The 17584-nt window shown below is 37.3% G+C and overlaps 1 protein-coding gene across 3 annotated transcripts in view; it reads right to left on the bottom strand.

Moving 5' to 3' along the window:
* Positions 1 to 2499: 2499 nt before the first annotated feature.
* LOC102909743 (uncharacterized) overlaps positions 2500 to 17584 on the bottom strand; it is a 36243-nt gene continuing 21158 nt past the window's right edge. For 2 of the 3 annotated variants that reach the window (XM_042261324.2, XM_076551648.1), the window contains exons 3-6: positions 17277 to 17548; positions 7223 to 7343; positions 6625 to 6720; positions 2500 to 4562 (exon numbers count right to left, since the gene is read on the bottom strand). In XM_042261324.2, the coding sequence (XP_042117258.1) occupies positions 3367 to 4562; positions 6625 to 6720; positions 7223 to 7343; positions 17277 to 17291 (1428 nt within the window). In that variant the 5' untranslated portion in view covers positions 17292 to 17548 and the 3' untranslated portion in view covers positions 2500 to 3366. Of the gene's footprint in view, positions 4563 to 6624; positions 6721 to 7222; positions 7344 to 8798; positions 8834 to 17276; positions 17549 to 17584 lie in introns of all 3 variants that reach the window. The other variant, XM_076551650.1, reaches the window with a different exon arrangement.

The raw sequence follows: 17584 nt of genomic DNA, 5'->3' as shown, positions 1-17584 counted from the left end.
CTTGGATCCCCAGCTACTGCAGCTTTCCACTCTCACTGTCAGCCGCACAAGCGCTGGACCCCAAATGCACCTGACCACTCCCAGGAGAGTGCACTTTTTACCCTTGCCTCTTTCACAGGTAATGAGTAACTTCCCTTCTTCTGCAAAGGAGCCTCAGATTTTGGCACTTAAAGCTCTTGTACAGACCAGAGATATTTGCATCCACCACTCTCACCCAGTCAGTTTTTGTGACAATATCTCTGCTCTAGCACCCTTGATCTCTCCTGAGAACATCTGGGATCCCTCATTATGGATGAGAGGTTTTTTTTTTTTTTTTTTTTACCATGAAAAAGAAGGTTCAAGAAGTGAAGTCCCCTCGTTCAGCGTTTGTACCCATACTACTAGGCATTATAGCCTGTATAAAATCAGGTACCACGGACAATGTTCTTAGAGCTTTTAATGACTACTGTAAGACACAAAAAATGAATTCCCTCTCGCTTGATTTCCCACCTCCATATGTAGAGCCAGATTTGGAGGACGAGGACAGCCTGCCAAAGAAACCTCCTGTCTCACCTCCTACAGAGGGAACTCTCTATCCTTGGGCAGAACTCCCCTCATCCTCATGCCCTGAAGAGCCTCACTGTGATTCCCTTAAGGCAAAAACCCCTCAGTAAGTAAAGCTTGTCATTCAATCTCTCATATTTTTTTATTATTATATATTATTATATATATTATTATGACTAATCCTGCCCCAGTACCTGAGCCCCTTATGCAAGCCCCAACAATTAAATATCACTCTTCTAACCCTTTTGCCTTTCCAGTCAGTGTGGGACCTGATGCGGCCAACCAGCCCTGGGTGCCCACTCTTCTTACGGATCTGTCCTTGATTCATAAAGCCACTAATGAATCAGTCCTGACTCCCTGTATTTTGAGCAAGTCTTAGGACAATGGGCAATACATTTACAGACTTGTATAATTTGATGAAAGCTGTGCTTGAGCCCCCAGTTTTTCTTAAGTAGTGAGTGGCATATGATGATGAGGCAGAGACACAGGCATGCCTCAATATACAATATAATATTGCTATATCCCTAGAAGTGCTGACCAGCTGGGGCCAATATGTTAATTCCATGACTCAAGCTCGAATTAGCCTGCATGCCCATTTTCAGCAGGTCTCTGAACTTGCATTTAAAGCCTTGAAATCCTGCACTCCTTGGGATCCAACTGCCTAATTTTGTAATCTGATACAGCCGCTCCCCTGCACCCTGCCCAGGGAGGGGAGGATTGTTTACTGACTTCTTAGCTCTAGCCATTGAGGCAGTAGAGAAAGAGGTGGATCCTGGCCGGACCAGGGAGATTCTCATTAAGCAATTAACATTGGAGGTGCTTAATACTCCTGCTTGAAATGCAGTTGCAGCAGTGCATAATGAGGACATCCATAAATGGGTGATCACTACTTGTGATCTTGACCCTCAGGCAGGGCCCATAGCAGCCCTTACTGCCTCTCTCAATGCACTATTAGCTTCCAAAGATAATGTCATGGATAGTCCTCTCCCAACTGACCTGACCATTCTTGCTGGGTCTGTGGTCAGTCATGCCACCTTTATTGAGACTTCCCTAAGGCTCAACCCAAGACCAAATGCCCCAAAAGCCAAACACAGTTTCATTGGGCACATGACTGCAAGAGCTCTCTCCAGGTTCCTTTCAACTTGAGGAGGGGCACCCCTCAGTCCAGCATGTAAGAGGGGGTCCCTCCAAACCCAGAGTATTTTGGACCCTTCCCATAGTCCCCCATTCTCCCAATGATGACCCTCTGCCTGGATGGCAGACCCACCAAGGGTCTAGTAGACACTGATGCAGACCCAACTGTAATATCTACTAATGATGTCCAGGCATTTCCTCATTGGAAGCTTAAGGATGGCCTTACCATCACTGGAGTAGGTGGTGTTAAGCCCTCTAAAACCAACGACCACCCAGATCATTGATCTCTTTCAGGCTTTAACCCCAATTTCTGACTCCGTGTTGTTTTTTTTTTCAGGGCTGAGGACTGAACCCAGGGCCTTGCACTTGCTAGGCAAGTGCTCTACCACTGAGCTAAATCCCCAAAACCGTGTTTTTTATTTAATGAGACTGTTTAGAAATTCATCTACAAAAGTCCTTTAGGAAAAGTGATTTTTATTTTATTTTAACAATTTCTTGTTTTTTGTTTTTTTTTAAGAACATGAAGTTGGGTAGGTAGAGAGGGTATTATCTCAGAGGAATGGATGGAGGAGCAAGAATAGGAAAGAGAAGTACAAAAATTTCCAAGTAATTAAAAAAAGAAAAAAAAGAAAAAATATGTCATATAGAACAATAACTTCCCAATTACTTGAAGCATATTTTTAACACTGGTCAAAGAATGATATGTCATTCTACTAATTGCTAGCAATACAGAATTAAAATCTGCTAACTGTATCCCTGAATAAAGTGGAATATTCTAATTTAAGATAGAATAATATGTCATTCAATATACAACAGTGACAATACATCAAGAAACACCTTTATTAAGACAATTAAACTTCACAATCTATGTTTCCAAATCTAACACATAGTTTCTGGAAAAAAGTAACTCTCAAGAACCAGTTTTGTTCTTTTGATACAATCATTTGAGAGCTATGCTTCATTCAGTTTTAAAAAGTGAGGCTACATAGTAAATTTGTTTTTTATAATAAATTGATATCCTTACAGAGGTAAGTTATTTGAAGATTCTGACGTCTGTTATATTTCTTTCATTATATCAAATAATGAAGCCCTATAAATTAAATTATAAGCACTCCAAGTTTTTTCTTTTTCTTTTCCGGACAGGGTTTCTCTGTGTAACAGCCCTTGCTTTGCAAACCAGGCTGGCCTAAACCTCACAGAGATCTAGCTGCCTCTGTCTTCTGAGTGCTGGGATTAAAGGTGTGTGCCACTATGCCTGGCTTCCTTCAAGTTTTTGTGACATTCCATATATTCATTGGATTTATGTTATAATAATATCCTTATATTCGTAAGATTTGAGGTGTCAGCAAAGGCTTGGCTATATTGTTATTAGTTACATGTTTTGTAGAATACTTTGCTTTTCTGAGCTGTAAATATTAGACTAAATTCCTTCCAGTCATTACATGTATAAAGTTTCTACCTAATATGAATTCATTGATGGTTAATGAAGATCAAGCTTCAGCTAAAGGCTGTGTAACATTACTTATATGTGCAAGGTTTCTCACCAATACAAAAATCTCTGATGTTGATTATGGCATGAAGAATAAAGGATTTTCCACTTGATTTTAACTTGCTGTGTTTCTATTATGTAAATTTTGATATTACATAAGTGTAAAACAATTGTTAAATACTTTGCCACCCTGTTTGCATTTACAGGGTTTCTCTCCAGTATGTATGGATTCTTTGGTATTGAGTAAGGGCTTTGCAATTATTAAAAGCTTTGCCATAATCTTCATATTTGTAGAGTTTTTCTCTAGTATGAATTCTTTGGTGTTGTTTAAGATTTGAAGAACAGTTAAAGCCCTGGCCACATTCTTTGCATTTGTAGGGTTTCTCTCCAGTATGAATTCTTTGGTGTTGACTAAGAGCTGAACAATTATTAAAGGCTTTGCCACATTTTTCACACTTGTAGGGTTTCTCTCCAGTATGGATTCTTTGGTGTTGAATAAGGGCTGAAAAATTATTAAAGGCTTTGCTACATTCTTCACACCTATAGGGTTTCTCTCCAGTATGAATTCTTTGATGATAATTTAGGTGTGAAGATGAGTTAAAGGCCTTGCCACATTCTTTACATTTGTAGGGTTTCTCTCCAGTGTGAATTCTTTGGTGATGAGTAAGGCTTGAACTATTATTAAAAGCTTTGCCACATTCTTCACATTTGTAGGGTTTCTCTCCAGTATGAATTCTTTGGTGTTGAATTAGGGCTGAACAATTATTAAATGCTTTGTCACATTCTTTACATTTATAGGGTTTTTCTCCAGTATGAATTCTCTGATGTCGAGTGAGATAAGAGACCATGGTAAAGGCTTTGCCACATTCTTTACATTTGTAGGGTTTATCTCCAGTATGAAGTATCTGATGATAATTAAGGTATGAAGAACAGTTAAAGGCCTTGCCACATTCCTTGCATTTGTAAAGTTTTTCACCTGTATGAATTCTCTGATGCCTGTACAGGTGTGAAGAACAATTAAAGGCCAAGTCACATTCTTTACATTTGTAGGGTTTCTCTCCAGTATGAATTCTTTGATGTTGGGTAAGGCTTGAAGACCAGTTAAAAGCTTTACCACATTCTGTGCATTTATAGGGTTTCTCACCAGTATGAATTCTTTGATGCTTATACAGGTGTGAAGAACAGTTAAATGCTTGACCACATTGTTCACATTTGTAGGGTTTCTCTCCAGTATGAATTCTTTGATGTGGGGTGAGGCTTGAAGAACAGCTAAAAGCTTTGCCACACTGTTCACATTTGTAGGGTTTCTCTCCAGTATGAATTCTCTGGTGTTGAATAAGGAGTGAATTCCGAACAAAGGCCTTGCCACATTCTTTACATTTATAAGGTTTTATTCCTATTGAATAAATAATAAGGTATCAATAACAACAATAATCTTTATATTTATAATGCTTATTGTTAACATTGGATATTTTTATTCAGTTACATATTTACATGAAATTTACCCTCCCATGACCCATAAAATATAGAATGTAAAATATATTTCTATACCCCAAATCATTGCAGCATTACTCAGAAAATACCACAGGTGGAAACAACCTAATTTCCATTGTACCAAAAAGATGAAGACAATATGGAATATACAAACAATGAAATACTATTCCACCTTTAAAAGGTAATCATGTGCTATCTACCATAAGGATGAATCTTAAAGGTGCTATGAAAAATGAAATAAAACCTATTACACAAAGACATATGACCTGAATTACTTGAAGATTCTATAGTAATAAAACTTGTAAAACTGAAAGTAGAATGCTGAATGTAATAAATTGTATGGAGACAAAAATATACAGTTTCTTTCATAAGTATAGAGTTATTTTCAAAAGCAAAAACATTTTCTAAAAATATACTACAAGCCGGGTGATGGTGGCGCACGCCTTTAATCCCAGCACTCGGGAGGCAGAGGCAGGCGGATCTCTGTGAGTTCGAGGCCAGCCTGGTCTCCAAAGCGAGTTCCAGGAAAGGTGCAAAGCTGCACAGAGAAACCCTGTCTCGGAAAAAAAAGGAAAAAAAAAAATATATATATACTACAAAACAATTTGAATAAACAATGCTATTGAATAGCATACTCAAAATATTCAAGATACTTTTATGCAATTGAAATAAATTTAAATGTATTAATTTATAATTATATAATTTATCTGTAAATCACAGAAATTTTAGTAAGGTCAACATGTCTATTCATAAACAGATAATAACTATAGCATAATTTCTACAAATATGGCAGAGGTAACTATTGTGTATAGTATGAAAACATGGGAACAGGTAAATAAAAATTAAATTCTATTGGAAATATAGATACAGTTAACAGATTTTTTCATTGTCTTACATTTTCTTAACTTCAATCCAATTAGAATATGCCTAAACATATTATCAACTTATTTGTGAAAAACTAGACCAAAAAAAAAAAAAAACCCACAGAAAATGGATTTCCAAATAAGACAAGGAGAATCTTGAACCCATAAAATCCTGAAAGAATACAAAAAAAATTATTTAAAAAATTCATCCAATTATGTATCCTTTTTGGCTGGGACTATAAAAACACATGCATTTTAAATCATTGGTGTAGAGAGATTGAAAAAAATTGTACATTCACAGAGAGCTTGGAGGAGACAATTTTGATCAATGAGCATATAGATAAAATTAGAGAAACTCTGTAAGTGGAAGATTTTCTGTCCCACCCACTCTCACAGCCACTTTTAAAATAATCACCCAGAGGCTTAATATTACTTGGAAATGCTTGGTTGATAGCTCAAGCTTATAACTAGTTACCTCTTACATTTAAATTAACCCATTTCTATTCATCTATGTATTGCTATGGGGCTGTGGCATTACTTATCTAATGGCATCTGGCTTCTTTGGTGGCTGGCTGGCATTTCCCTTGACTCTGCCCTTCTTCTCCTGTATCTCTGCTTGGATTTCCCACCTGGCTCTATCCTGCCTTGCCATAGGCCAAAGCAGCTTTATTTATCAACCAATGAGAGCAACACGTATTCACAGCATACAGAAAGACATCCCATAGCAAAACCCAGTTGTGGCTACTGTATTATAAAGATTTGACTCAGGGGTTTTTAGAAGTATCTGTGAACTGTCTGAACCCTACACAGCAATGAAACATTTATCAGGATGTAGCTCTTCATAGGCAAAAGTAATTACTTTGTTAGTCACTATGAATGTGGGTAGAGATCACTGGAGGGGAAGAACATGACTCAGAGGACTTATGATGTATGATAGAGATCCACATGAAATGTCCTTGTTTGATAGTTAAGAGAAATCAATGGAGACTCCTAAAATTATTTCCATGAAACAGCTTCTCAATCCACATTTTAAAAGCCTGGCATTCTGTTGGATTTTTGAACATCTCATCTGCATCCTCTCACTCATACATTCCTACATACCTGGGTACACGGCTACTGTTGCTTGTTGTTTCACATTCCAAGGCTGTTTTCTTTGTTCCAGAAATGTGATCAGATATGGCTTAGAGAAAGCAAGACCTGTTTGTAGAAAAATGATGCTTTGTGTTGGTCTCTGGAAAATCAGCATTTCTATCCTAGTATTTGCTTATAAGGAAAGATGACATAAATGAAAGCTTGTAGGAAAAAAAAAAACCCATTTCTCTAAATCTTTCCTGATAAGTATATTAGAATACAAAGGAAGATTTTACAGTTTGAAGATCTTGAGCTTTATTTACAAATACAGAAAATTTAACATTAAAGGGTATATTGTTTTAAGATTGTGTGGTATGTCTCATGCAACTTAATTTCTAAAATTACCACTAGAGTGAAGGGTTCATAATTTAAAAACAAAAAAGGTTAAAAATAGAAGGAATATAATAAACTTAACTAATTTATTCTTAGCCACCCTTCTATTTTTTCCTTAAAAGCAGAAATATGAAATTCATTGATATAAAGCATGAGCTCCCATGAGATATTCTACAAAGAAAGACACTGAAATATTGACAATGAATTAAGAATTCAGTAGGGGAGTGATACTCACCCAGAGAGACAAGGTTGCTGTAATTCTCTAACATCACATCACTATACAAATCCCACTGTGCAGGGCCCAGGCATTCATATTCCTCTGGGGAGAAATCAATGGCTACATCTCTGAATGACAACTGCCCCAATACAGAAATAAATTAATTGCATAAGGTAAGTAATTATCAATCAATAAAGTTATATATTTGCTGAGTTCCTAATTTTACCAAAGATGAAAGGAGAGCTAAAAGTGGTTTGGATCTAAGTAATATGAATCAATAAAATTCTTTGATATGTAGGAATGTTGTCTTGTGTATTTAATGAAAAATGATATAAGATCCACCAAAACTCACATTTTTAGTGAAATATAATGTAAACTGAAAGAATCAACACTATTTATAGTGTGTGCTAAATTTGTATCATACTATATAAATTGTATATCTTTCACATGGAAAAACATTAATGATAAGTTAGAACACTATAAATTTTTAAAATATATATGCAATTATGAATAGGAAATGTAATTAAAATGCATATTCAGATGCAACAACTCTGGACTAAGTTCTGAGTTTCTGAATATGTACAGATCTCAGTATTGATATCAGTGACTAATCTGAATAGTTATGGATAAAATTGAATTTCAAGAATTTAAATAAGTTAGATATTAAAAACATAGAAAGTACAGCAATACTTTTAGAATATTAAAATACACTACATGTCATTTATCTCCTGAAACATTTATCTTTTTTATGATCAAAAGTCTAAAACCATATCTTCTATCTTTTTGAAAGGTATGGTATATAACTGATACCTGTGGTCACCATTCTGTGTGATAGTACTCTTGTCTTGCTTCCTCCTAAAAGTATAATAGCACCAGTTCTCATTCCCTGATGTCACTGGCCTCTGGGAAACATCATTAACCTTCAATTTCTGAGATCAAATTTTGATTGAGATCAAGTGGCATTTATCTTTCTCTGCCTGAATTATTTCCAGATTTACCCAGTTTGTTACAAATGATAGGATTTCATTCTGCTTCATATGTGAATAGTATTCCATTATACATATATACCACAACTTCTTGGTTATTTTTTTCTTTTCTGACATCATTTTGCTAAAAATTTAGACAATTATAAAAATAACATTTCAACTAAGTTTATATGACCTCAAAAGTATAGAAAAAGGAATATTTTAAAAAGAGCCAAAAATCAAGTGTTTGTGCCAAAATAATGTTTAAAATAATTTCATAGCAAAAAAAGATTAAAGAAAACCTATTACAAAGTCAGCCAAAGAAAACTGCTCAAATAAATTTATATCTGATACAGCATGTATAAAAATAGAGCTAGGGCTGGGTGGTCGTGGCACACGCCTTTAATCCCAGCACTCGGGAGGCAGAGCCAGGCGGATCTCTGTGAGTTTGAGGCCAGCCTGGGCTACCAAATGAGTTCCAGGAAAGGCGCAAAGCTACGCAGAGAAACCCTGTCTCGAAAAACAAACAAACAAACAAACAAAAAACAATAGAGCTAAATATTAGGAAAAAATTTTTAATGTCTTTGAAAACAAGAAATATGATAATAAGGGCTAGAGAGATTACTCACTAGGTGAAGAACGGCTTGAGTTCTGTCCCTGATACCTGCATGATGGAAGGAGAAAAGACTCCTGCAAGTTGCCCTTAGACCTCTACATGTACTATATTATTTTTCTTTACTCTCTCTCATACACACACACACACAATAAATAAATAAATAAATAAATAAATAAATAAATAATAATAATAAATGTTAATAAAAAGAAATGTCATAAAAGGAGATAGGATGATATGAGGTGGGTGCGTGTAAGGGCAAAGGAAGAGAAGAAGAAAGGGGAATCAACAAACCAATAATCCAATTAAAAATGGAGTACAGATCTAAACAGAATTCTCAACAGAAGAATTTCAAATGGCTGAGAAACACTTAAGGTGTTCAATATCCTTATTCATCAGGGAACTACAAATCAAAATGACTCTGTGATCTTACTCTCCGTCTTACACCTGTCAAAATGGCTAAGATAAACAGCTCATGCTGGAAAAGATGTGGAACAAGGGGAACTCTCCTCCGTTGTTGGTGGGAGTGCAAACTTGTACCACCAGCCACTTTGGAAATCAGTGTGGTGGTTTCTTAGAAAACTGGGAATCAACTTACCACAAGACCCAGTGTAGCTGAAAGTTTTCCTGTGTCCCACCTGGTCCAAAGCTGCTCAGACCCAAGTAAACACACAGAGGCTTATATTAATTAAAACTGCTCAGCCATTAGCTCAGGCCTACCACTGACTAGCTCTTACATTTAAACTCAGCCCATTTCTGTTAATCTGTATGTCACCACATGCTCCATGGCTTTATCTGTGTGCCATTACATGCTGCTCCCTGGAGGGCAGGCTGGTGTCTCCTCACTCAGCCTTTCTCTTCCCAGAATTCTCCTTGTCTGCTTATCCTGCCTATAATTCCTGCCTGGCTACTGCCCAATCAGCATTTTATTTGTCAACCAATCAGAGCAACACATATTCACAGCATACAGAACATCCCACAGCACCTCTCCTTTTCTGTCTGGGTGGGACACAGAAAAACTTCAGCTACAACCCAGCTATACCACTCTTGGGCATATACCCAAAGGATGCTCAATCATACCATAAGGACACTTGCTCAGCTACATTCATAGCAAGTTTATTTGTAATAGTCAGAACCTGGAAACAACCTAGATGTCCCTCAACCAAGAAATGGATAAAGAAAATGTAGTACATCTACACAGTGGAGTATTACTCAGCTGTTAAAACAATTACATCAGGAAATTTGAAGGCAAATGGATGGAACTAGAAAAAAATCATCCTGAGTGAGGTAACCCAGACAAAGACAAACATGGTATGTACTCACTCATAAGTAGATATTAGCTGTAAGATAAAGGATAACATGCTACAATCCACAGGGAGATTAGGTAACAAGGAGGGTTCATTGGGGGGGAATGTCTGGATCTCCTTGGGAAGAGAAAATAGAGTTTTGTGAGTGGACTGAAGGTAGGTGGGAATGGGAACATGAGTGATCAAGTTAGGGAGAGGAATGGAGGAGGAGACTTACTTAAAGAGACTACTGGAAAGGGGGGCACATTTTAGGGTCAGGTAAAAACCTGGTTCAAGAGAATCTCCCAAGAATCTATAAGGATGACCCCAGCTAAGACTCTTAGCAATAGTGGATATATAGCCTGAACTGACCATCTCCTGTGACCATATTGGTGTCTAACCCAACTGTCATCAGAGAGGCTTCATCTAGCAATTGATGGAAACAAGAAACAAGAAACAAGAAAACTCACAGAATCAACTAACCTGGGCTCATAGGAGCTCACAGAGACCAAATCAACAACCAAGGAGCCTGCATGGGACTGAACTAGGCACTCTGCATATATGTTACAATTGTGTAACTTGGTCCTCTTGTGGGAGTCCTAACAGTAGAACAGTGGCTATCTCCAACTCTTTTACTTGCTTTTAGGCCCCTACTCCTCATATTGGGTCACCTTGACTAACCTTAATACATAGGGAAGTGCTTAGTCTTACTGCAACTTGATGTGCCATGTTGTGTTGATATTCATGGGACACCTGCCCTTTCCTGAACAGGAATGGAGGGGGAGTGAATTAGGGAGATGGAAGATGGGGGTGGGGGGACTGGGAGGAGAGGAAGGAGGGGAAGCTATGGCCAAAATGTGAAATAAATTAATTTATCAAAAAAAGAAAATGCCATAATGACACCTAATACTGTGTATGCTAATTTTAAAAATTTACAAATATGAAAACATAAATGACACTAGACATATTTAAGAAAAGCAACTATAAATATGCTATAGTTTCTGAGTCATAGATTATTGATTTAATTTCATTTATTATTTATTTTGAGTTACATCTTACAATTTTTTCTATTGTCACCTTGCTGATAACTATTTTTGCTTTAATATTATGAATCACATTACTACTTCACAGTACATTTATGAAGCCAAATATCACTGTTGTTTATAAAACTCAAAGTTGACACCCATCACATATTCTAATAAACTCATTTTGTAAAGCAACACACTTTTGGTTTTGATATTTTTTTATAGTAAACTTTTCAATTACAAACCTAAAGTATTTGAAAGATGTTCCAAGGATAAATATAGCAGAACTGATAAAATCTAAACTAACTGTGAGGCTTAATGAGAGAATAAAACCACCAGAGCTATGCTAAGGCCAAAGCTTTTTGTTTTGTTTTGTTTTTTTGTTTTTCGAGACAGGGTTTCTCTGTGTAGCTCTGTGCCTTTCCTGGAACTCGCTTTGTAGACCAGGCTGCCTCAACCAGAGATCCACCTGTAAAGGCGGATGAACTGCCAGGCTGTCTCCAAGAAGAGGGAGAGCTTCCTTGCAAAAAGGGGAGTTTTATAGGGTGGTTTAAGTTGGGTGAGAGAGTGGCAGGAGAACACTAAGGGAAAAGAAACTGTTGCAGGTAAAAGGGGCTGCTATAAGCAAAATTTTATATGTGTGGGGGCTCTGGCCATTAGGATAGGAAGGAGGCTGTGGTCACACTCTTCTGCTGAGATAAGGCATCAAGAAGACTTCTGAGAACTGCAGAATGTTCAGTCTCCATTTCCCCAAAGGGGCTAGGTCCCATATGGGTCATCCATCTTGGTGTCTTAGGTGACTCTATCTTGGCTAAAGATCTGGGCCAGCTCAACACTAACTACAGGTATTAGTATAATACAAGCTAGCATATAATAAGAACAATAATGCACATAATAATGGTTTGTGGACAAATATGACCTATTTTACTTTTTAAAAATTATTTTTATTGCTTGATAATTTCATACATGCACATGACATTTTGATTAAAATTCCCCCCATTGGCACCCAACGTGTTGGCAAGAGTTTCCACCTAAAACCTGAGTAAAAAACGGAGCTAAAAACAGTTCCTAGTTGTTTCTTTCAAGCTAGCAGCAGCCTGTGTGTTTTGAGCTACTCTGGCGGGTTCCTGGCTGTGCGCTCGACTTGCAGTATGGCAGGAATGAGGCCTCTGCAAGTGGCACATTAAGCTGCGTGGTGGATTTAGCCTTTGCTAGTATAAAATAAAAAAGGTTTCTGGGCTACACGCTGCTTTGATAAAAGCATAGACCCACTCTTTCTGAGAGTTGATGGCTCCCAGAGCTGTTGGAAAAAGTACCACTGCCATGTTGGGAAGCTGAAGTGGGTGGAGCCAGCAACCACAGCACCGTTTCAGTCTTAGAATGGTGCAGTTTAAAGCAATAGGCTCAAGGTAATATAAAAAAATAAACCACGTAAAGATGGCTACTACAAAGAGAATCTGGATTATGTTCTCTTTGATATTTGTAACTAAAGAAAAACATTTGATTACAAAAGCTATTGAGTTATGCCAAAACATATATTTTAAATGTACCTTGACTTCAAAATTTGGATGTAAGGATATGTTGCTTTGGAAAGGAGGCTTTGCTTTTGTTTCCACAGAAAGCCAGAGGCTATGTATTTGTTCCAGATTAAGATACATCAGGTTTGACCAGCCAAGACCCCCTGAAAGGTCTCTGATGACACCATGGTCCAGATGATCCAACATCCAGAATGGTTTGAAGGCAACTGGCTCAGACAATACAGCCTCATGGACTACTCCATAATCCTAAAATTTTCTTTCTGTCCCCATAAGATACAGCGCCCTCCTCCAGCAGGAAGTAGTAAGAGGAGCTATTCCCAAATCCTCAAATTATATGTAATTTTACTATGTTAAGGTTAAAACCTTCCTTTAAAAAGGGGGGGGGGAGTGCTGTGGGATGGTCCACAGTAGGGATGGTCTGTATGTTAAATTACTCTGATTGGTCAATAAATAAAACACTGATTGGCCAGTGGCTAGGCAGGAAGTATAGGCGGGACTAACAGAGAGGAGAAATAAAAGAACAGGAAGGCAGACAAAATCACTTCCAGCTGCAGCCAGGACAAGCAGCATGTGAAGAAGCTGCCGGTAAGCAACGAGCCATGTGGCAAGGTATAGATTTATGGAAATTGATTAATTTAAGCTATAAGAACAGTTAGCAAGAAGCCTGCCATGGCCATACAGTTTGTAAGCAATATAAGTCTCTGTGTTTACTTGGTCGGGTCTGAGCTGTTGTGGGACTGGCGGGTGATAGAGGTTTGTCCTAACTGTGGGCAAGGTAGGAAAACTCTAGCTGCACCCCATTCCCCTCCTGACACTTTCCCCTCCCTTCTTCCTGTGCTTTGTTTCAAACCCACTGAGCTCACTTTGTGCTAACTTATAGACATGGGCATACAACATTTCCTAAAGTATATGTAGCTTCTCTGTGAACATATCCCTAAAGAAAACTATTACTCCACTAGCAGACATCAGTTGACAATAGCTTCTTAGCTAGGAAGTGTGGATTAATTTACCCTTTCCCCTTCCCTGCTGGAATTTTGGCTGATTTGATCTTGTATAGAACTTAAACATGCAGTGATAGCCACTGTGAGTTCATGTGTTTAGTAACCCTGTCATGCACAGCAAAAATTTTTCTTTAGGTGTCTACTACCCCTGGCTCTTAAAAATCTTTCCCCTCTTCTGTAATGATTCTTGAGCTTTGGAATAAGGGAGTGTGACATAGAAGTCACATTTAGAGCTAAGCATATCACAGAATCTTATTATCTGCACACTGACCAGTTGTGAATCTCCATATTAATTGTCATCTACTATAAAAGAAACTTCTCAGATGACGGTTGATGATCCCCTATCTATACTCTTGGTCTAGGGATAAGAACTTAAGGGGAAATTTTATATCCATTTAAGAGAATAACAGTAGTATGTTCTCCCCTATGACTTAGGCAGCCATGGATTTTTTTTTTTTTTTTTTTTTTTTTTTTTTTTTTTTTTGCACAGTTATAGTACCAGGCTTGAGTTCCATCTTGTGTCCCATATCTTAAATCCAAGCAGAAAGTGGTTGGTTATTCCCCTAACACTCACACATGTAAGGCATATCTTTACAGGCAAGTAGTTATTGTAGCTCACAGAGTTCACAGCTGGGTAAAACTTGCTGTGGAATAATCCTGTACACTGTGAATATGTATTACTCTCATTGGTTAATAAAAAAGCTGATTGGCCAATAGCTGGGCAGGAAGAGATTGGGTGGGATAGCCTGACACAGAGAGAATTCTGGAAAGAAGAAAGGTGGATGGAATCTGGAGTTGCCAGCCAGATGAAGAACAAGGCAGACACACAAAATGGGACAGAGGTAAAAGTCATGAGCCTTGTGGCAACATATAGATTAATAGGAATGGGTTAATTTAAGTTGTAAGACTAGTTAAAATAAGCCAGAGCTATTGGCTGAACATTTATAATTCATATTCAGTCTCTGAGTTAGTTATTTGGGACTGGGCAGTTGGGACAGGAAATGTCCATTTACAAAGACTGTTGATTATTTTTTCTCTCTCAATAGCATACCTAATCACTTCTAGAACTATGAAAGCTAAACAGTAAGGATGAAGCTTCCTGCTTGGTACCAGCTACATTTCTCCAAGTCCTATGACTTAAGTATGTGGTGTTTTTAGCATTCTTACCATCATGTTCTGGAGGATAACCAAGAAGCTATTCTAATTCTGGTTCCCAAAGAAACAGTTTATAATAAAAATTTATATTTAGAACTCAATATTTGTCTCATTTTCCATGGGGCTGCTGCTGATTTTATCTCTAAAGTGTAAAGTGTCCTTCATAAGTAGTTAGCACAAGTTAACACAAAAAGATTCACTAAATTTATATTAAAAATATACATGGAAACTCAGTTTGAATGCATAACACAACATGAACTTTGAGAAATATAAACTGACAACTATCTATTGCTAATATAGACTAAATGTTGAACTATGGTTAAAGTTTACATAGAACCTCAAAGCGGAAAAGCGATTTTTTTTTCTGAGACAGGGTTTCTCTGTGTAGTTTTGGTTCCTATCCTGGATCTTGCTCTGTAGACAAGGCTGGCCTTGAACTCATAGATATCTGCCTGGCTCTGCCTCCTGAGTGCTGGGATTAAAGGCGTGTGCCACCACTACCTGGCCTGAAAGGCAATTTCAATTTCACCTTCAATATACTACTATTATGTATCTAGGAATTAGTTTCTAGGTTCTGCCCCAGAAGAAATTCCATCCTTAAACATTATTCTGAGGAATCATTTAAAACACTGATAAGAGTGACAAGAGGCTTTGTCAAGTCCAGTAGCTTTTGCATTTAGGTATTCTGATATGGGAGGAGGTTTGTAGTTTCATCACACACCTAATGTGTCAAAATGCAAATCTTTTTGAAGACCCTAAGCAATAAGACTTAGAGATGGATCACAGTATGTGAAAGCACACTTTTACCTGAATAATGTGAAATCCAAGATCCAGAATAATGAGGGCATCCCTCCATGACCAGCAGAGGCTCATTTTAGCAGGCAAGCAGTAGGAAGATTGCCATGCTCTTTTTGATTACAACATACAGAAAGATTCAAACCTGTATCTAGATCTCTGGCTGATGGGTGACTAATAATTCTTCAGTCTGCATTCCAGGTGGGCAATGATGGTATTACACTACACCATAGCCATTTGCTATGATTGAAGTTTAGAAATTATAAGTTTCAGTAATAGCTAAAGAACCTCAGTTAAAAATATTAATAAAGGCTTTATTGTATGATTAAAATGATAATTAATATTTAACAATGTCTGGTGATGGTAGGTTAAGGTCAGGAAACTGATGAACATAATTGCCTTGACAGAAGGCTCCTAGGCATGTAGACTTCTAGGCAAAAATATTAGTAATTTTTAGTGGCTAAGAATGAAAACAAATGCTGGTATAATGGCATATACTTTTAACCCAGCACTTGGGAGGTAGAGACAGTCAGATCTCTATGAGTTTGAAGCTGGCCTGGTCTATGTTGAAAAACAGTGTTATAGGCCATCCAGAGCTACATAGTGAAACCCCTTTAAAAAATGTAAACAAATATCATGAATTTAATCACGGTTAGAAAAGAGTAAAATTTCATTTTTCAACCTAACAGAGAAGAATGTGAATAAAGTACACATAAACTGAGGTTCTATCAATGACAAGAACTATGTTGGTTCATATCAAATCCAATAGTAGACAAAAAATGTTTAATATTTTGTTATTTATCTTGACATAGAGAACTCATTTCAGTGGCTAAGTCCCTTTATTGGTTTACTGCAGGTCTGAAGTTGTATGCCTATGTCACTGCCATCATCTCGACCTTAGAGCTGCTTTGTTTTCTTCTTTGCAATCTTTATCATCACTCATTATTATAGTTAGGTTCTTTCATGGGTCTTCTGTAAACCTGAAGCTGTGTTTCTGAAATTTTTAATAGCGCAATTTATTTTTCCTTGGTACTGTAAGGGAAGAGACTCTATTCCAAACCTTTCTAAGTTAGTTTGGGAAATGAGTAGCTTTCTCTTCAATGTGCTTTTATTGTCTCATGTGCATCAAGCTGATGGAGCAACAATGGATCATAAAAATAACATTGACACTTCCTCAGGAGTACATAAAGGCCTATATATCCTCAATGGGAATGTAGTATATCAATGCTTTCCCATATACAGTTGTCTCAATGAAAATACTATCAATACAATAGTTCAAGGTAACTGAAGGTAAGAATTATTCATGGCTTGGGGGACAAGGGTGAAAGAATGGGAGAAGATTCTAAATACAAGAAAGATATATTTTACAGAGATAACTTTGGCTGTCATAGGAAGGGGAAAATAAGCATTTGAAATGATTACAAGGTGTATAAATGTAAAGATTTACATATTTTATTTATTTACTTGTTTGTTTGTTTTCAAGACAGGGTTTCTCTGTGTAGCTTTGGAACCTTCCTGGAACTCATTCTGTAGATAAGGCTGGCCTTGAACTCACAGAGATCTGCCTGCCTCTGCCTCCTGAGTGCTGGGATTAAAGGCGTGTGCCACCACCACTCGGTCAAGATTTGCATGTTTTAAATACAATGTACTTTTGGGGGGAAATTAAGACAGCCCTTGTCTTGGGTCACATTTACCTTAGAACCAGCCATTTCTTCTTCTTCCTTCCCTGTGTTTCTTCTTGTATTTGACTCAAAAGACGGCAGATCATTTAGACTTTCACAGTCCTCTTTTTGTAGGTTCAAGATCGATGTTAGCTTTCACTCAGGTATTGAGGTATTTCTGCATCTCATTTTTAATAATAGTTTTAAATAAGACAGTATTCAGCTTAAATCCAGAAAAACAGTCAAGATCAGTGTTTCTATCTACATAAGGAGGGGAAAAATTATGAGGCATTGATATTTCATACCTAAAAAGGAAAAGAAAGAAAGTTATCTATAACTGT

Source organism: Peromyscus maniculatus, chromosome 15, assembly GCF_049852395.1.
Source record: "Peromyscus maniculatus bairdii isolate BWxNUB_F1_BW_parent chromosome 15, HU_Pman_BW_mat_3.1, whole genome shotgun sequence".
NCBI classification, from domain to species: Eukaryota; Metazoa; Chordata; class Mammalia; order Rodentia; family Cricetidae; genus Peromyscus; species Peromyscus maniculatus.
Note: the sequence above shows the minus strand (reverse complement) of the source record. Positions and strands in the feature narration are given on the sequence as shown.